Source organism: Nothobranchius furzeri, chromosome 12 (assembly GCF_043380555.1).
Source record: "Nothobranchius furzeri strain GRZ-AD chromosome 12, NfurGRZ-RIMD1, whole genome shotgun sequence".
Classification (NCBI taxonomy): domain Eukaryota; kingdom Metazoa; phylum Chordata; class Actinopteri; order Cyprinodontiformes; family Nothobranchiidae; genus Nothobranchius; species Nothobranchius furzeri.
The window spans coordinates 40,905,098-40,925,695 of record NC_091752.1 but is presented as its reverse complement, the minus strand read 5'-3'; the positions used below and the strand labels follow the sequence as shown (position 1 = coordinate 40,925,695).

Here is a 20,598-nt window from a genome sequence, read left to right as displayed (position 1 = left end):
TGATGAGTCAAACTTACTAATGTTTTAACAAAATGGGCTTGTTTTGGGAGCTTTTTTAAAAATATTTAAAAAATAAAAGTTTTTACCAGTTTGCTAGCTGGTGGGGACTCCAGCCAGTCAGAGGAACTGGACCAGAGCCACACTCCACAGCAGCTGGGTGGAGATGACAACGTTAAAGGGATCTAAAATGGTGCAACACAGAAACTTTTAGGTTTTTACCGTTGGTTTAGTCTGTTAGGGTAAAAGCTAATCCAATCTAATTAAAGGGTAACGTTTTATGTGAATATGAATGAATGAATCAAAATGAAGCCAAATGTCATGGAAATTTTGAATAAATGAGTGGATGAATGATTGAGCAAAAATAACGCATGAATGAGTCAACGGATGAACAAAAAGGGTCAGATGGATGCAGGAGAGTACAAGGACTTAGATGAATGGATGAAATGTTGTAACTGTTGTTATGGGTTAAGCTTTTGATGAAATGATGAAACTGACTGGTCCTGATGATTAAACTCTGAGACAGACTGCGGCTGACTGGCCTGATTACTCACCTTGTCACACAAAAACACTTTAAAGAGCAGGTTCACTGAGAAACTATTTTTACTTCTTATTTTAGGAAATGATCTGTAACAGTTTTTTATGCAGCCTGAACATGAAACTAGTCTCCTACACCTGCTGCATTAGCTTCTGATAGAAAACAGATGAGGAAACTGACAGATCTACGTCACACACTGTCACTTAACATGCACAGACTCAATAATCATGGCTCGCAACGGGGACGAATGTTGTTGGTTTAGCGTCCAGCAGAGAACGTCTCAACTTGTATAAGCTAACTGTTAGCATTAGCAACTTCAGCACACAGCAGAACTCCTCCAGGCTTGTGTTATTTGTGGAGATGAAACATCAACAATGCAAAGCAAACAGTGTCAGTGGTAGAGTTGTGTTGCTGTTAGCCAACCAGAGGTGAGCTGTTCTAAGACTACAAATCCTGCCAGCATTCATTCCTACTAGAGACCTCTGCAGATACGAGTACAGTTGACCCTTTATAGCACAAAGTTGCTGTTAATCTCATGTTTTTGTAGCGGTTGTGTCAAACACAAGGTGTCTTAAAGCTACAGTTCAGAGCGTTAATAACATATTCAGAGCGTTAATAACATATAATATAACACAAACAGATTTATCATACCGTGTTATGATAAGTTTGCTCACCTAAAAGTGATTTCTTTTTAAAATGCTCCTGACTGAAACGCGGTTAAATAAATCATCCACCAATTTTTATCCAAGAGTTTTAAACTAAAGTCAACTTATGTTTAGAAAGGATGAAGTTAAAAATATCGAGTAAAAATTGATTATAATATTTTTATTGATTCCAGATAAACTAGAGATTTACCTTTGTAATCTGCTTTCTGATGAGAACACATGGACAGAAATAGTTTCTGCTCAACCGCTAAAATAACAGACCTTTTGTCTCCGTTGGTTTGTGTTTCCTCCTGTGTGTTGATCTCAGGTAAGTAGCTCCTAAACTGGTGTCTTAGGTCTGTTCTGCTGCATGGCATCTGCGTCATTTGTTTGTTTCTCTTGTATTTCTACTCCAGGGTGTGCCGACCTCCACCTGCTGGACATGCTGAGTCCGATGGAGAGGAAGAGGCAGGGCTACATCCACGAGCTGATTGTCACAGAGGAGAACTATGTCAACGACCTGCAGCTCGTCACCGAGGTGAACGACACTGGGTTTTATTGTTGCCATGGAAATACCCCAGATGTCTCTATTTGACGTAACTGCAAAAATAATAATAAATGTAATGTAATTTGTTGGACCAACCAAAAGGTGGCAGCATTGTGATTATGTCCAGATTTATAATCTAGAAAAAAGCTGCAAAGCAAAATTATTTATACAATTTTATGTTTTTAATCAAAACGTGTTTAATGGTTTTTTTCTCGTTTTGATTTTTAATTTTAAATTATGGGGAAAAAAGTTTGTAAAACTTTTAATTAAAATTATAACTTTAATTTAGTTTATTGTTGTTTTTTCTATCTTTATTTTAGATGTTTACATTCTTTTTGAAGTATAGGATATAAAAATCTAACAATTTAATAAAATGTAACTTATTCAAGCAATTTAAGTCAATTTTTAAAAGATTAACCATTTCTAATAAATTATAGTTTTTATACACTGCTTGTCCAAGGCTGTGTATTTAGAAATAAAGTTTTCTCTTAAAATATGGAACGATACAATATGTGTAAACAAAGGATTTACCATGATTCTAGCTTAAATTGTGTAGTAAAACCGAATCTAAAATATTATAAATGCATATTCCAGTTTTGAAATGTAGGATTTTACCTAAAGCATAAAAAACATGTTTATGTTCTAAAACGGTTTTATCCAAATATTCAAGACTTTTAGAGGAAATTCCAGGCTGTACCACTCATTGTGTGTGTGTGTGTGTGTGTGTGTGTGTGTGTGTGTGTGTGTGTGTGTGTGTGTGTGTGTGTGTGTGTGTGTGTGTGTGTGTGTGTGTGTGTGTGTGTGTGTGTGTGTGTGTGTGTGTGTGTGTGTGTGTGTGTGTGTGTGTGTGTGTGTGTGTGTGTGTGTAGATCTTTCACAAGCCTCTGCTGGAGTGTGAGCTGCTCACAGAGAAGGAGGTGGCCATGATCTTTGTCAACTGGAAGGAGCTCATTATGTGCAACATCAAACTGCTAAAGTAAAAAACCCTAACACCTGATTTTATTTATAAATTTACACATATATAAATTTACTAGATTAATATCTTGTCTGATCTATTGGTATGTTTGATGAATGTGTGTTTTTTTATTTATGCATCCGTTCATTCTCTTCCACTTATCCGGTGTCAGGTCGTGGAGGCAGTAGCCTTAAGTCAAAAGGCCCAGATTTCCCTCTTCCCAGCCACTCGAGCCAGCGTTTCCGGGGGAATCCTATGGTGTTCTCTGGCCACCCGTGAAACAATAGTTCCTCCAACGTGTCCTGGGTCTTCCTTTAGGTCTTCTCCCAGTTAGACGTGCCTGGAAAACCTCACAAGGGAGGCATCCAGGAGGCACACCCTAATCAGATGCCCAAGCCACCTCAACTGGCTTCTCTCGAGCAGCAGGTCTACTCCGAGCCCCTCCCGAATGACCGAGCTTCTCACCCTATCTCTAAGGGAGAGCCCAGCCACCCTGCAGAGAAAACTCATTTCAGCCGCATGTATCTGCGATCTCATTCTTTTGGTCACTACCCAAAGCTTGTGACCATAGGTGAGGGTAGGAATGTAGATCGACCGGTAAATCCTGAAGCTCTTTCTTCATCACTACAGATTGGTACAACGCCCGCATCACTGCAGATGTAGCACCAATCCACATATGATTCTTGCGCTCCATCTTTCCCTCACTTGTGAACAAGACCCAGAGATACTTAAACTCCTCCACTGTACCATCTGTTTTCGAACATGCAGTTATTGAACCTATCCTTAAAATGCCAAGTTTGGACTCATCTCAGCCTAAAAGTTACAGACCCATTTCTAAATTACCCTTTATCTCTAAAATATTGGAAAAGGTTGTGGCAGATCAACTGATTACTTTTCTGGAATTACACAACAGTTTTGATCAATTCCAGTCTGGTTTTTGTAAAAAGCATTCAACAGAAACAGCTTTGCTTAAAGTTTCCAGTGACATCATGATGGCTGCAGACAACGGGGAATTCACAGTGTTGTTAGATCTTTCTGCAGCTTTTGACACTGTTTATCACAACACCTTAATTAACAGACTTGCTGACTCAGTTGGGATCTCTAGAACTGTTCTAGACTGTTTTAGATCGTACCTTTCTAACAGAAGTTACAGTGTCTGTATAAACCAAAACATGTCAGATTCTACTAATCTGTTCTGTGGGGTACCTCAAGGCTCTGTATTGGGTCCACTGTTGTTTCTGCTGTACATACACCCTCTTGGACAGATAATTGATTATTTTCATAATGTCTCTTATCACCTATATGCAGATGATATTCAGCTGTACTGCTCCTTTAAGGATTCTGAGTTCTACAAACTCTGAATTACTAGAGTGTCTATCAGCTATCACCAGCTGGCTAGAAGAAAACTTCCTTCAGTTAAACTCTGAAAAGACTGAATGTCTGATCTTTGCCCCTGATAGCATGGTTCCCCTGATTAGTCTAAAACTTGGTTCTTTATTCTCTGCTGTCAAGACAAACTTAAGGAATTTGGGTGTTATTTTTGACCAATCAATGTCTCTTGAAGGTCACTCAAAAACGTTTGTCCGAAACTGTTTTTAAAGATCTCCAAACTGGGAAGGTTGGTGTCAAAACATGAACTTGAAATGGTTATCCATGCATTTATCTCCTCCCGTCTAGATTACTGTAACACACTTTTCACATGTTTTAACAAAAAAGCGCTTGACTGCCTTCAGTTGGTCCAGAACTCTGCAGCGAGGCTTCTTACTGGAGCAAACAGAAGAGCACACATCACTCCTATTCTGATGTCTCTGCACTGGTTACCCGTTAACTTTAGAATTCATTTTAGAATTCTGACTATAATTTTCAATGTTCTACATGGTCAAACTCCTCCCTATATTACTGAACTGTTAAAGCCTTATACTCCAACCTGAGACCTCAGGTCCACACACCAGAACCTTCTAGAAGTTCCAAAGAGCAGATACAAAAGTCGAGGTGATCGCTCCTTCCAGACTGTTGCACCCCGACTCTGGAATGATCTTCCTTTATCCTTACCAGCATTGACAGTCTGAACACTTTTAAAAAACAGCTTAAGACCCTTTTATTTAAAGCTGCTTTTACCTAAATCTTTAGTTTTCTTATTTTTAACTCAAATTTTTAATCTTTCATCTGTTTATGAAAATTTATAAATGTATGACTTAATTTTTTCTGATGTTAATCTAATTATGATTTTATGACTTTGTTTTATTTTGTTTTGATCTGTTTGAAGCACTTTGTGATTCTATGTCTGTGATAATTGCTATATAAATAAAATTTACTTACTTACTACTTGAGGCAGGACTTCCTCCGTGACCTGGAGAAGGCATTCTACCCTTTTCCGAATCAAGACCATGGTCTCAGATTTAGAGGAGCTGATTCTCATCCCGGCTGCAAACCGCTCCAGCGAAAGCTAGAGATCACGTTCAATGAAGCCAACAGGACCACACCATCTGCTAAAAGCAGACCCGTGATCCTCAGGCCACTAAAACAGATCCCCTCAACACCTTGGCTGCACCTAGAAATCCTGTCCAAAAACAGAATCTGTGACAAAGGGCAGCCTTGTCAGAGTCCAAGTCTCACTTGGAACGAGCCCGACTTCCTTGCGGCAATGCGGATCAAGTTCTGGCACCAGTCATACAGGGACCCAACAGCCCATATCAGAGATCCTGGTGCCCCATACTCCCAGAGTCCCCTGCACAGAGCCCCAAAGGGATGCGGTCGAATGCCTTCTCCAAATCCACAAAACACGTTTGTGGTTTGGTAGGACGAGCTCCCACACATCCTCCAGGACCCGCCTATGGCCCAGGAGGACCATCGGCGGGTCCTGGGCCAGTTGAGGTGGCTCGGAGGCTGGTCCAGTGTTCCACAGCCATGAAAACATTACTCCTCCTGAATCTCCCTGATGGGTCTTTGTTGGCCTGATTTGCATAAAGGTCACATTCCTGAAGGGGTCCTCAGTTTAGGTAAAAATATCCAGAATCTGATTCAAAGCTGCACAATGAGCACTGGCGCTTGGAAAGCCTGACACCTCCTCCGCTGTTTGATGTTTTGTTTTATTCGTGTTTCTCATCACAACATGAGCATTACTGTCTTCAAAAGGGTGGCCCTTCTCTTGAAGACGCAAGCGGTCTTCAGAGTCTTGAAGCTTTGTAGTTCTCTGTGTAAACAGAGAATCATGTTGGATGAGGAGCAAAGTGTCTTAAAAAGAAAAGCCCGTCCCTTTTGTTTCTACTTACCAGGATTACCTAACATAGAGATCCAGACCAGCAGCAGCAGTAGCTCTGCAGGTCAGTCTAGCCACGCTCCGTTGCAGCCTCTGCAGGTCTACCATTGGCCCGAACAATTTTAGGTCTGGCCAATCACAGCACTCTACATTTGTAGTGAGATGGTTTAGCACCAGAGCTGTGACAGAGACTATATACAAGACAGTGTAGGTACTTATCTGGGCGGATCAGTTCAGGTGCAGACACAACACAGGTCATGTGACTGAGACAAAGCGACTATAGAGTGGGCAGTCCTGCAATTGTCATCCATGAGTCTAACTGCAGAGGAGAAGAAATCGTCCGTGTGGCAAGAGGTTCTGGTTCAAATGGTTTGGTTGCTCTGATTGGTCCCAGCTTTGTCCAATAGCCTGTGGAGATACATCCAGGTGGCCCACCTTCATCAAACAATGTAGAAGGAAACTCTCCATGCATGTTGCTTTAGTTTTGATCCTTTCATTATTAGAGTAACAGCATTTGATGCTATGGTGTCATTTTCCGTTATGCTTGTGAACGTTGTGCTGAAGCTTGGTTTGAAGAAACTCAAAGAAACTAAAATAGGAATTTCTGGCAGAGAAAAAGTGGTAAATGGCCTGTATTTGTATAGCACCTTCTTAGGGTTCTACAACCCCTGAAGGCACTTTACAACACAATCAGTCATTCACCCATTCACACACACATTCACACACTGGTGGGGATGAGCTACGATGTAGCTACAGCTGCCCTGGGGCGCACTGACAGAGGCGAGGCTGCCGAGCACAGGCGCCACCGGTCCCTCCGACCACCACCAGCAGGCAAGGTGGGTTATGTGTCTTGCCCAAGGACACAACAGCAGAATTCTCTGGTAGGAGCCAAGATCAAACCTGCAACCTTGCAATTACTGGACAACCCGCTCAACCTCCTGAGCTACTGCTGAAAAAAAAGCAAAAAATCTAATTATGTTTTAAAATGGTTCAGCCCTGAAGTTCCCTAGCGTTCAGACAGGAACCTTCCTGCACCATCGTGCTGCTTCCGACCTCTGTTCATCGTTTCCCTGCAGGGCTCTTCGGGTGAGGAAGAAGATGTCCGGTGATCGGATGCCTGTGAAGATGATAGGTGACATCCTGACCAACCAGCTTCCCCACATGCAGCCATACATCAGGTTCTGTCCGTCCTCTGCTGTCACTACATTACTTGTAAAAACCTGAATGATAATTTGTGAGAGTGATCTCATTTTTTTTGGGTTAAGATTCTGTTCGTGTCAGCTGAACGGAGCCACGCTGATCCAGCAGAAAACCGACGACAACCCTGAGATCAAAGACTTCCTGAAGGTAACCTGCCTCGAGAACAGTGGTCATATCCTCCCTCAGCAATTTGTTTCTGATGCTTCGTGTTTACACCAGAGGTTGGCCATGGATCCCAGGTGCAAGGGGATGCCTCTGTCTAGTTTCCTCCTCAAACCCATGCAAAGAGTCACACGCTACCCTCTCATCATCAAAAACGTATGAACCACACACACACACCTCTAGTCAGTCTGAGCAGCCAAGGTGTCTGACGGCTCTTTGTGCTTTCACAGATCTTGGAAAACACTCCAGAGTCTCACCCAGATCACAGCCACCTGAAAGCTGCTCTGGAGAAAGCTGAGGAGCTCTGCTCACAGGTAGACCTCTCGAACTGTACATTTAGGCCGGGTTACCTCCTGATTTGATCACATCTGGACCTTTTCGTGCTCTGCTATGACGGAGGGATGGATGTTCCATGTTTGAAACCCTGTCTGATGTGTTTGTTAAGCGTATGCTTCTGTGTTTTTAGGTGAATGAAGGCGTCAGAGAAAAGGAGAACTCTGATCGTCTGGAGTGGATTCAGGCTCATGTGCAGTGTGAGGGACTCTCAGAGGTAAAATTGTTTACTTGCTAGCTCAGTGGTTTGACTTTTTCATTAATTGAATAAAAATAATAAGATAAATTTTCTCCACGTCTTTTAGCAACTGGTGTTTAACTCGGTCACCAACTGTCTGGGACCCAGGAAGTTCCTCCACAGTGGGAAACTGTTCAAAGCAAAAAGCAGCAAGGAGCTTTATGGCTTCCTGTTCAACGACTTCCTGCTACTGACACAGGTGAGTCTGAGTGCCGTTAGCTGGCCTTCCATTTAAACACATCCTCTGTTCAATGGCATTTTCAGAAATTGGAGAAAAAAGGATGTCCTTTTAAAGCAGAAACCCAATGTTTTTTGTCAGAAGAAACCATCAAGAGGCAGAAAAGTGGATTGCTAGGGAACCAGGCAGGAAACTCCGGATTCCTGCCTTAACAGCTGCAGTGAAATGTTGGGTTTCAAAAAGTGCATTTTGTCAGATATTTCTAAGGTTACTGAAGTATAATTACAAGATTAGTTTGTTTCAAAAGCTTTTATTGAGTTGCGTGATGTAAAGGGTCCTAATTTGCTGTAACAGCTTTGCAGTTCACCCTGTCATGTTGTCCTCTGGTCCAAATCCTAACTGATGTTTAGTTTGTTGCCTGCTTCTTGAGGATTGACCCCACACATTCTCAATGGGATTAAGGTCTGGGGAGTTTACTGAACCTGGATCCAGAACTTGTTCCTTCTGGCCCAGTGCTCCATCATGCTAGAGAAGACTTTATTCATCACCAAACCATGCTCTGTTGGTTGGAGGAGTTCCTCTGGGATGATGTTTTGGTACCATTTTTGTTCATGGCTGTGTTCTGTGAGCTAAACTGTGACTGAGTCCACTCCCTGAGAAGTGCTGGATCCACTTTAGGAGACTGTTCTGATTGCTGTACAGAGAAACTTTGCCTGGAGCTACTGGTGTTGTGTCAAAATGTGTTCTCCCTTCAAACACCAGCCCACTTGGTGACGTCTGCACCTGAACAACAGAGCATTTGGTTGTCTTGTTTCTAATCCTGCCTCATCAAATACTGGATTAACACTTGTTTTGAAGATGAAACCGTCTTATTTCAGGTCACCAAACCTCTGGGGTCATCAGGATCAGACAAAGTCTTCTCCTCAAAAACACACCTGCAGTATCGCATGTACAAAACGGTGAGATGGTTCACAAACACCCTCCTGCACTCACCTTTTTTTGCATTAGAAAACAAAGTTTTGTCTTTTTTCTTCATTATTCTGTGATTCATTTAAAATTTGACTCCAGCTATAACTGATCTTTGTTTTAACTTTAATATTTTACAATCAAGTCTATTTTATATCTTTTCTTTGACTTTTTGAAGCCTGAAACAACACAGTGAATCATTATGTTTGTTATGAAATTGATCACTAAATGAATCTACTGTGAGAGAAGGTCCTTTTTACCTGATACTTCTTGCTTTTTTTCAGCCAATCTTCCTGAATGAAGTGTTAGTGAAACTGCCAACGGACCCTTCAGGAGACGAGCCTCTGTTCCACATCTCTCACATAGACCGGGTTTACACCCTCAGAGCCGAAAGCATCAATGAAAGGTAAAGATAAACGCGGCTGGTCCAAACCCGCCTGGAGTCTCTGAATCAGAAAAAACACACTCTTGGAGACTTTGTGTAAGCAGACTGATTCTGATCCTTAAAAACCAACTTAAGTCGTTTTGTTCATGAAAACAGCTGATGAAAGTTTTTTATAAATGTGAGAGTCGGTGTGTTTGTGCAGGACGGCGTGGGTTCAGAAGATCAAGGCAGCTTCAGAGCTCTTCATTGAGACGGAGAAGAAGAAGAGGGAGAAGGCGTATTTAGGTAGTTGTCCTTCACATCAACAGACTATTTTCATCATCTCTAGAGTGAAAGCTGACTTGTCTGCTTTTCTCTGTCCCAGTGCGTTCTCAGAGGGCGACGGGTATCGGTCGACTGATGGTCAACATCGTAGAGGGGATCGAGCTCAAACCCTGCCGCTCTCACGGTACGTAAACTCTACTTCTATTGAAACTAATCATTAGCAAGGATGCACCAACGCAAATACTTGGACAGACACTAATGCTGCAGTTATGGCAGCTAACTGATATTTACTGATGTTTTCTATATTTTCCCACACTTTCCAGGCTGTGTAAAAGTGACCACAACACTTACATTGCTCTTCTGCTTTGGTTGAACACACCACTCCTGTGCTGCATCACTGTCTCTGTCATTTCCAGTCAGATACCACATAACCCCCCCCCCCCCCCCCCCCCCCCAAAAAAAAACCAAAAGGGATCCACAAGCAGCAACAAGATGGAAATAAACATGGGTCGTTTATTTCAATAAGCCCAGTTTTACTTATCAACAGTGATAGGAATAACGCCATTTAAAATAACCGCATTGCTAAAAAAAAATTTCTTTCAGTAACGAGCAAACTAATTAATTACCGTCTTCTTTTATCAAAACGTCGTTTCTGTTACTGATCAGAAAATGCGTGAGTTAAGCAGCGTGGTGTGTTGAAGCTGTCATCAGCTGATCAGGAGCTACAGAGGTAGATGTTTTCATCCAAGCGCATCACGGCCCGTGAAGAACGAGGAAGACGTGATGGATAGTCTACGGCTGCAGGTGTGGATCTGCAGCCGTGCCCTTCTTAGCGTGACAGCGGGGCATTCCGAAGGTTCGCTCACCTGTTCACCGCTCAGATGTCCTGATCTTCTACCTTCCTGGATCATCCAGCTGTAACCTGTTTCTGATCATGTCTTTAGTCCCGCTGTAACACTGATGCATCAGTCTCAGACGTCATGGAGCTCAGGTGTTATTAGAACTACCTGTGTGTGTTTACCACCCAGCTTCAGCTCTTCTGTGGTTGGGTCTGACCCAAGTTAGTAAATGTAAGTCCTCCATCAGGCTTGTGCCTCTTCTAGTGTCATTTTAAAGGATTTTATTTATTTATTTAACCGTTACTAGATTACCAACAACAGAAATGCTACTAAGAACACACAATTATGTGAAGCTGGAAAAATTATATTACTGTGTAAAATTACATTTAACTAGACTGAGAGACCATTTAAAGGCTCAGGAACCTTTACAGGTGTTTCTATTTGCAATTTTAAATTTTAGCTGATTGGGGCCTTGTTAAATATCACACAGTGACCTTTTAATAGTCTAGATAAGTATAATGCTCCTGTTAGTAGTTCCTCCTGTTAAGTGCTTATTTATTTAAATTATTCAGGTTTATAAAAAATATTTGGACTTACATTTTATTATGTTTCCGTCATTAGTCATTTATATTTCACTATTGTAGTCATTTATAGTAAATTAAGTAAGTTAAATTAACCCATTTTTCTTGCATTCTTTAATAAAAAAGTAACTAAGTAGTTATTTTTCTTGGTAATTAGTTACTTTTATAATCTCGTAACTCAGTTAGTAACTGAGTTACTTTTTTGACAAAGTAATTAGTAACTATAACTAATTACTTTTTTAAAGGAACTTTCCCAACACTGCTTATCAAACCGAAACCAATGTGTTAATAAACGACTAACATCGGCCGATACCAGTGTTAGTGCTGATTTACTGTGTATCCCTTAGCTTAAATGTAACAGTTTTTTTTTTCAACTTTCTTCTTTTGATTATGTTCAGCTCATTAACATCAATAAAACATGTTGTTTTCTCTGTCTCCAGGAAAAAGTAACCCGTACTGTGAGGTGACGATGGGTTCTCAGTGCCATATCACTAAAACGTTACAGGTGTGATTACAACTGCTGCTGTTATGCTTTGTATTTAAAAGTATCTTTATACTATTAATAATGTACAGGTAAGGCTGTGATGTATTTACCATCAAAGATAATCTACTCGGTGCAGGTTGGAACTTTTACTCTAGCAGATGATGAGGCTTCCTAACTGGTCCAGCTCCAGGGTTGGCTACAGCAAGAGTCAGTGCTGCCGCCTGATGGCAGGAGGTGGTAATGCCATGACAAATATTAATTTCCCAGCTACGGATGCACCAACATGAAAATTATCGACCCAAACCCAAAATAAAAAATGAGGACACCAAGGCTGGAAACAGAAGTCGAAATTGATTGTGTCAGTAATTAGAACCGTAGCATTAATGGCTATGACGTGCACTAACCTCACTGTTTTCTATATTTCACTGGAGTTATGGTGTCCTGCTTCAGGAGCCTTTCAGTCTCCTCTTCAGCCTTAACCCTCGTGGCATAGGGGACTGAGCTTGGCCTGTAGAAATGAGGATAAGCCTTATTCTTCTTTAAAAACGTCCTACTGTCTTAAGAGAACTTCTTGTTACCCCTGTGTCTCTGTTGTCACACGCTTAATCTCATCCCAATTCAGCTTTAATTTCTTTCATCCACCCTCTGCCTAACATGTTTGGTCCAGTTCCTTTCACTACCGCGAGGGCCAGTGTTTTTTCCTGGCTAACATAACACACTTGTGCTACTCCCACCGCTGTTGTCTTCTCTCCACCGTATGACCTGAGAGTCCGTTTGCTTTCCGTAATCTGCAGCCTAGTGTATTCATTCCAAGTCTCCCTGAGATGGTTTTCATTCATAATGCTCACACTGCACCCTGTGTCAACTTCAGACCTCACTTCCTTTCTGTTCACTCCTACCGTTACTTCAAAAGGTTTGACTCTGAATGGAAGTTTCTGTTTTCAAACGTGCTAGTGTGACTTCTTGATCTGAACTATTTTCCCCATTCTGTGTTTCACATACTTTGTGTGATGTGAGACAGACAGCAGGCATCTCTTAATTCGGTCAGCATTAATGCCGTTCACCAGGCGATTTCTTAACATCTGCTCCAGTGTGGCGCCAAAGTTACAATCATGAGCGAGCCTTCTTAACTCTGCTACATATTCGTTTATGGATTCATTCAGCTGACCAATACGAAGGTCGAACTTATACCTCTGAACGATCTCATTCCTCTTAGGATCAAAGTGCTCATTCATCACTTTTGTTTACTGAATGTATGTTTTGCTGCTGGGCAACACAAACCTTTCATTAGCTTGTAGGTAGCTGATCCCACAATGCTTAACCTGATAGTTTCCGTATTTGACGGGAAAATCTTAAGGCTGTTGGTCATTTTGACCGACTGGAATTACCTCAACGCATGCAGGTGCACAGATGTTTTAAACGTTATGCACAGAGAACACCACGGAGGTAACAAATCCAATCAAAAAAAGATTCCCATCAGAACATCTGAGCATTATCTCAGACTTGGACGTGATTCTCAGCACAGCTCGCCGTCAGCGCGCACGCATTAGTGGACAGCATGTTGAGGAGCTTTGGAGAGCAGCTCAGGGTGTGTGTGTGTGGGGTCACAGGCCAGCAGCAGAACCATGCAGAAAGGCTTCCTCCCACTGAAGCAAGTGCCTTCCAGGTCTGGAAATCCTGTCTGGCTGTCGATGAGCCTTGTCACATGGAGAAATGTTCCGTGTGTGAAACGTTGGCTGAATAGCGCTTGTTCCAGCCTCCAGTGTGGCAGAGCAGTGCAGATTTAGGAGAGACAGTGTTGGGATTTAGCCTCAAGAACATTAAAACATTCATGAGTCTACCTGTGGCAGAAGTCCAGACCCTCATATCCTCTTCAGTAAGCCCCTAATAGTGACATTTGATTACGCACAAGCAGGTGGCCTGCTCAGGTTTACGCGGAGCAACAGGAAGGAGTGCATTCGGGCCACGGCGGGTGAAATCTTCCCACTAAGTAAAATTGTTTATTTTAACATTATTATGTTGCTGGACATGCTGGTCAGCTTGTTTAGACTAAAAATTAATGAAAAATGAACTAAAATTAAACTAAGGATTTTTATTTAGAAATAAAAATGATGGGGAAACAATCTTGACTGGGTTTTTTCTAGCCTCCTTCACAAGTTTACCCCTGTAAGGGAGGCATTCGTCCTTGTTCTTTTATCCATCCTTTTGACTCTTGTGCTGCGTCAACTTCAGCTGTGGCTTACCGTACGAATGCGAGTCATACACCCAAAATGGTGCCAGGGGGGTGTGGTTGAAAGGCAGGTCACACGTCTGACAAAGACCGATAAGGATAGCTCTCTGTTTATCCCCAGTCATCAATTCTGTTGGCAACGAAAAACTGATCAAGAATCTTGCAGTGTTCTTCCCACGTCTGTTCGTTTGAATCAAATGCAGGCAAATTCCAAATCCACACAGCCATGGTCAATACAGTACCTTGCTACACCTTTTGTAGCAACAAAGCCAGGTCACCATCAGTCAGTGATTTCATAGCCTCCTTCAGCTCCCTCAAACTAGTGTAGGCCACGCTGATGTTCACTCTGGTTTTAGCTCTTTGCTTCACCTACAAAGACATTACTCTCTTACTTTTACTTCCAGGCTCTGCCATGATGGCCATAAAAACAAGAAAAAATATTCTTCTCTTTGAGAAGTAATATGGGACATATTAAAGAACATGGGACCTAGTATCGGTCGCTACCAATGATATGACATGAATGTGTGCTGATTCTGTGCTATGATTAGGCCTGAAAGCAGACTGGAAATGGTCAAGTGGATTTCTTTTCCTCTCAATAACGTAAAGACTCCTTCAGGTTTGAGTTATTTGTGGAGATAAAACATCAGTGATGCAAAGCAAACTGAGTCAGTGGTAGAGTTGTGTTGCATTTAGCCAATCAGAGGTGAGATGTCCAAATATCAGGAATTAGGACTCTAAATCCGCTCCTGTTAAGTTATCCTCTGATGTGATATTCTCCGAGTTCCTAAACAGGCACATCTGAACTTTTCCCCCAAGAGTATGACTTACAAGACATTAATTCCTTAATAGAGACCACTGCAAATGTATTGATTAAATGAGTGTTTCACTCCTTTAAAACTAAAAACGATGGAAACGTTAAGACTAAATCTATTCAATCTTCTCAAAACTCTAACCTCCTTAATAGGCGCTATAGAAATGAAAATTGTCTTCTTAATAAATAACCTTCTCAGTGGCCTAGTGGTAGAGTGTCCGCCCTGGGACTGGGAGATCGGATTCAAAACCTGGTCGGGTCATACCAAAGACCTTAACAATGGGACCCAATGCCTCCCTGCTCGACACTCAGCATTAAGAGGTTGGACTGGAGGGTTAAGCCACCAAATAGTTCCTGAGTGCAGCCACTGCTGCAGCTCACCGCTCCCCACGAGGATGGTTCACATGCAGAGATGAATTTCACCAGTGTATGATGACTATGGGACTTTAAAGTAATGTAGAAACATGAAAATGTACACCCTCAAATATCAGAAACACCTAGTGTTCACGGATCAAGAACTTCTTTGATGCGACTCCTCGGCTGTGTTCTTGTCAGGACCCGTCTCACCTGGTCCACGTAGACCGCAAGAACCAGATGCGAATTTGGACGGTCATGTCTTCGTATTTATTCCTGTCCCTGCTTCAACATATGTCCTGTCGCTTAGCAACAGTGACAGTGCCAAACTGAAGTTCAAACTGAACTTGATAGAAATACACGAAGAAAAATTGGACCCTCCATATTGAATTAGAATAGAATAGAATTCAGCTTTATTGTCATTGCACATGTACAGGTACAGGGCAACGAAATGCAGTTTGCATCCATCCAGAAGTGCTTTAGCCGTGATATAGATGTAGAACAATATATATTAGCAATAATATAGATGTGTAAGTATATTACAGAAATGGATCTATTACGTATGTTATAATGTACACGGTATGAATTATTTTATGCGTATTCTATGACTACAAGTATGTACAGGCTGTAGTTAATACAAGCAGTCCATGAGTTTAACGTGGGTCATATGTCAGGAGGCAGAGTTCAGGAGTCTGACAGCTGTGGGGAAGAGTACCTGGTGGTCTTAGTCCGGAGGCTCCTGTAACGTCTCCCAGAGGGCAGCAGGGTGATCAGTGCATGTGATGGGTGACTGTGGTCTCTGATGATTTTCCCAGCCCTTTTCAGACACCGCTTTCTGTAGATGTCCTTTATGGCAGGAAGTGGTGCACCGGCGATGCGCTGGGCAGTTTTCCCGACCCTCTGCAACGCCTTCCGGTCCGAGGCGGAGCAGTTCCCATACCAGACTGTTATACAGTTGGTCAGGATGCTCTCGATGGTGCAGCGATAGAAGTTCACCAGGATGTCTGAGGACAGGTTGTTCTTCTTCAGAGTCCTCAAGAAGAAGAGGTGCTGGTGAGCCTTCTTGACCAGCTTGGAGCAGTTGGTAGTCCAGGTGAGATCCTCTGAGATGTGGACTCCCAGGAACTTGAAGCTGCTCACACGCTCCACTGCCGTCCCCTTAATGTGGATGGGTGGATGTGGGTCAGCATTCCTCCTGTAGTCCACGATGAGCTCCTTAGTCTTCTCAGTGTTGAGCAGCAGGTTGTTTGTGTCGCACCACTCAGTCAGACGGTCCACCTCCTCCCTGTAGGCGGTCTCATCATCATCACTGATGAGGCCCATCACCGTGGTGTCATCTGCAAACTTAATGATGGTGTTGGAACCATCAGCAGGTCTGCAGTCGTGGGTGAAAAGGGAGTAGAGGAAAGGGCTCATCACACAGCCTTGTGGTACACCAGGATTCATTGTGACTGTTGATGAGCAGCGGTTATCCAGTCGGACATGTTGAGGGCGGTTGGTCAGGAAGTCCAGTAACCATTTGCAGGTGAGGGAACTGATCCCCAGGTCTGTCAGTTTCCTGATGAGTTGTGAGGGGTGGATTGTATTGAATGCTGAACTGAAGTCTATAAACAGCATTCTGGCGTAGGTGTTGTTGTTGTCCAAGTGTGAGAGGACAGAGTGCAGTGCAATGGAGACTGCATCCTCTGTGCTCCTGTTCTGGCGGTATGCAAATTGGTGGGGGTCCAGGGTGGGGGGGGAGACTGGATTTGAAGTGTGCTAAGACCAGCTGCTCTAAGCACTTAGTGATGATGGGGGTGAGTGCTACCGGGCGGTAGTCATTGAGGCTAGATGGGTTGGAGTTTTTGGGTATCGGGACGATGGAGCTGGATTTGAAGCAGGCCGGTACCACAGCATGGGCCAAGGACAGATTGAATATGTCTGTGAGCACACCTGCGTGCTCCCCAGAGCACGCTCTGAGAACACGCCCAGGGATGCCATCAGGGCCTGCAGCCTTGTGGACATTGATCCTGCTCAGCACCGCTTGTACATCGGTGGGGGAGAGAGTCAGAGGTTGGTGGTCTGGCGTCATGTCTGTTATGGTTGTGGTTGTGAGGTTCCCTCGCTCAAAATGAGCATAAAAGTTGTTGAGCTTGTTGAGGAAGGAAACATCAGAGGATGCGGGGGAGGGTTTGGTGATCCTGTAGTCTCTGATGGTCTGGAGTCCTTGCCACATGTGTCAGGGGTTGGAGTTGGAGAAGTGTTCTTCTATCTTCTTTTTGTAATGGTGTTTGGCTTTTTTGATGCCCTTCTTTAGATTAGCCCTGGCTGTACTGTAGGTGTGTGCATCTCCTGTCCTAAAAGCGGTGTTGCGGGCCTTCAGTAGGAGACGAACATCCCGGTTCATCCAAGGCTTCTGATTGGGGTACATGGTGATCCTTTTCTGGGTGGTGACACTGTCTGTGGTTACGGAGATGTAATCCAGTACAGATTAGGCGTACTGGTCCAGGTCTGTGTTGGTGAACATATTCCAGTCTGTGTTTTTAAATCTGTCCTGGAGCACCGCGTCTGTCCCCTCTGACCACACTTTAATTGTCCTCACAGCAGGTTTCACACGTTGGATGAGTGGTGAATACCGAAGTGTGAGCTTGCTTTCAAGTATTTTTCTTATGATTTCTGGAAAAAACATACATTTAAACATAATTACAACAACTAAACAACACAACCACTTTTAATCTTTGTACCACCATATATTATTAACCCTCTCAGGCTCAAAATAAGTTTTGATAAAAGGACAAAAAACTAAGTCCTTCAGGGGTACTTCTGAGTTAAAAAATGCTCATGAAACACGTATGTGAAGTAATCAGGTAGGTAGGTTTTAACTATTGCGAATCTGCAACGCCTGCCTCCAGAGGGTTAACCAAACATTGAAAACTTTTATCCTCTCCCACTTCGTCCACCGTTGTTACAAGAACAAAAGTCATTTTTGGCTAGCTATGAATCCTGGGATGGTGTGGGCCAGTAAGGATACACCAGAGCCATCCTTCAAATTTGGGGACAAGAAAGACAAATTTGGAGATGCCTGAATGTGGACAGCCTCTGTTGCATCACTGATGTAATCTCCCTTCTAATGCAACCTGGGAAGGATTTGGACACAGCTCTAGTTTGATGGCTCAACTTCTACGAACATTGAGCCTAATTTTGAGCTTGTGTCTCACTGGTCAGTAAAATAGCGAATGGCTCTATCACGTTAATAAATGTCATTGTTTACACGAGGCCAAATATGATTTCTCTGAGAGGAACTCCGCTGGTTCAGTTTGCTGTCTTCTGTGTGTGCAGGACACATTGAATCCCAAGTGGAATTCCAACTGTCAGTTTTTTATAAAGGACCTTGAGCAGGACGTCCTCTGCATCACTGTGTTTGAGCGAGACCAGTTCTCTCCTGATGGTCTGTAACAGTTTTTACACCATCCTGTTTCCTGTCACCCGTCCAGGTTAAAGATGCTTCAGATTTATCCTCTCATCCTGTTTCCTGCAGATTTCCTCGGCAGGACTGAGATCCGGTTGGCTGAAATTAAAAAAGACCAGGGCTCAAAAGGACCAATCACAAAGAGGCTGCTGCTCCACGAGGTCCCCACAGGGGAGATCGTTGTTAGGCTGGACCTCCAGCTGTTTGAGGAACCGTGAACCCCGAAAACTGGATTGGGCCAAAAAAGGGATCAGAGATGGGTACTGGACTCCGCAGCTGGACTGGAACAGACCAGACTGGAGACCTGCTTTGGTCTGGAGCTTTTCAAGTAGAATGTTTATATTATTCCTCATAATAATAGATAGTTGCTGAAAGGTGTCCCTGTCTAGAAATGTGGCGTGTTTGACTCCACGATTCTGTCATTTCCCCAAACTCTCATTCACTATCTAGCATATCGGGCTATCCAGATTAACTCATCTGCACCATGATGGAAATGGATCCATCTAGAAATCAAACCTAGACCAGTTTCCAGCCCAGTTGTGTCCAGTCTATTCTGCTCGTGTCCTCCTTCCGTGTGGTCCAAAGCTGAACATCAGATGGGTTTTTCCTGTTTCCTCCTGCTGCTTCAGCCAGTCTGTCCTACAGACGCTCTGGTGACAATCCCTTTGTCATCTAAACAAACTGCTGTGTGTATCCGTGCGCATGTGTGTGTGTGTGTGTGCGCGTAAGGTGGACAGGCAACGTAAAGCGCAAGTTTAGTCTACATTTTTTATGCCGCATCCTACAGACCTTTCCAAGCTACAGAACATAAAGGGACATTCAGAGGGTTGTTTTTTATTGTCTGCTGAACACTTGCCACAGGATCCTAGGAAAGGGTAAATATGTACAGTTGTATTGAGAAATACTAACAGTGCTAATAAGCTAAAGTATAGACAGATTTTTACTCCATACATGACAAGTGTCCAGTGTAGACTACAGACTACGGTCATGATGAGGTACCAGTTAAAGTTACAGTGGGTACAGTGAACAAGTTCAAAGCTGAATTAAATCAAAGTACTGGGAGGAAGAATTTCTTAACTCGTTTTTTTAATGCTTGGGACCAATATTGGTCATAGATTTAGATCCTTTCAGTCACACATCTCAAGCTGTCCTAGTGGTCGTCTCTATGCAACAAGGGAACATGCTTCTTTAAAGCGGAAGAAGCTCGTTGGTACTCCCTGGAGAAAAAATGTGTTTCTTTAAGCCATCAAAGAGACCATTTTGAGTAATCAGTGTAGGAAATATTGCCTGGAACAACACAAATATTTGAAGGCAAGTCTGTTTCATTTTAGCATAATTGTCTCTGCCTATACCTTGATACACATTTATTGTAGCTGCTCTTAGTTGCTTCCTGCCTCATGATCTCAACAGACATTAGCTGAAATAGTCTTGAACTAATGAGCTATAGTCCGACTACTATCAATCTTTTATTTGCTTTTTAAATAAAAACAAATCACTCTCTCCTCTTGATGATATCTGAAGCTTCAAATCTGAAGCCTCTGCTTCCAGGAGTCTCCAGATAAATTATCATCCCTAAATGGATCATTTAAAAATATAAATATGTTTTTCATTATTAATATTGTGAAAGATTTGCTTTTCCTCCATTTTGCTTTATTTCAGCTACAGCTGGATGTATTTGTGAGACAGCTGCAGATACATTTATTATCTAATAAAAACGTAGATTAAAAAAGTCTGTTTTAACAACACAAAACATTTCTGATCATTTGGAAGTTTTTTTCTGTGTAAAAGTTATAAATGATTGCTATCTTACTTGTTGCAGACAGCTTTTTTAACATCCTTCAGGATTGATGGGCCAACTGCTCGTCAGAGTAACCCAGACGTTTCTTAGCATCTTAAACGGCTCCAATCTGCTAAATTTCAGTGTTTGGTATAGAGATGATTTATAAACCTATAATATATAAATAATATATAAAATGATGCTTGCAGAAAGTCGTGAAAAATCCCTGATTGTAGCTGTTTTAAGATGGCACCAACGCACTTTGACCTTGGCTGTAGTCCAACTAGCCATTAGCTTGGACTAGCCTTTAGCTAACTCTAACCTCTAGTTCAGACTAGCCATTAGTTTTTAATCATCTGTTAGCTTGGATTGGTTTTTTGCTTGAACTAGCCATTAGCTTGTTTTGGC

General features: G+C 42.6%; 1 protein-coding gene across 6 annotated transcripts in view; it reads left to right on the top strand.

Moving 5' to 3' along the window:
- The window catches only part of itsn1 (intersectin 1 (SH3 domain protein)), an 85,021-nt gene extending 66,170 nt beyond the window's left edge, over window positions 1-18,851 (top strand). For all 6 annotated transcript variants that reach the window (XM_070542605.1, XM_070542600.1, XM_070542602.1 and 3 more), the window contains 15 exons: window positions 1,596-1,717; window positions 2,596-2,702; window positions 7,017-7,118; window positions 7,206-7,287; window positions 7,360-7,458; window positions 7,533-7,616; window positions 7,769-7,852; window positions 7,941-8,072; window positions 8,930-9,010; window positions 9,302-9,423; window positions 9,605-9,687; window positions 9,767-9,850; window positions 11,527-11,591; window positions 18,284-18,392; window positions 18,483-18,851. In XM_070542605.1, the coding sequence (XP_070398706.1) occupies window positions 1,596-1,717; window positions 2,596-2,702; window positions 7,017-7,118; window positions 7,206-7,287; window positions 7,360-7,458; window positions 7,533-7,616; window positions 7,769-7,852; window positions 7,941-8,072; window positions 8,930-9,010; window positions 9,302-9,423; window positions 9,605-9,687; window positions 9,767-9,850; window positions 11,527-11,591; window positions 18,284-18,392; window positions 18,483-18,631 (1,505 nt within the window). In that variant the 3' untranslated portion in view covers window positions 18,632-18,851. The remainder of the gene's footprint in view (window positions 1-1,595; window positions 1,718-2,595; window positions 2,703-7,016; window positions 7,119-7,205; window positions 7,288-7,359; window positions 7,459-7,532; window positions 7,617-7,768; window positions 7,853-7,940; window positions 8,073-8,929; window positions 9,011-9,301; window positions 9,424-9,604; window positions 9,688-9,766; window positions 9,851-11,526; window positions 11,592-18,283; window positions 18,393-18,482) is intronic.
- Window positions 18,852-20,598: the final 1,747 nt, after the last annotated feature.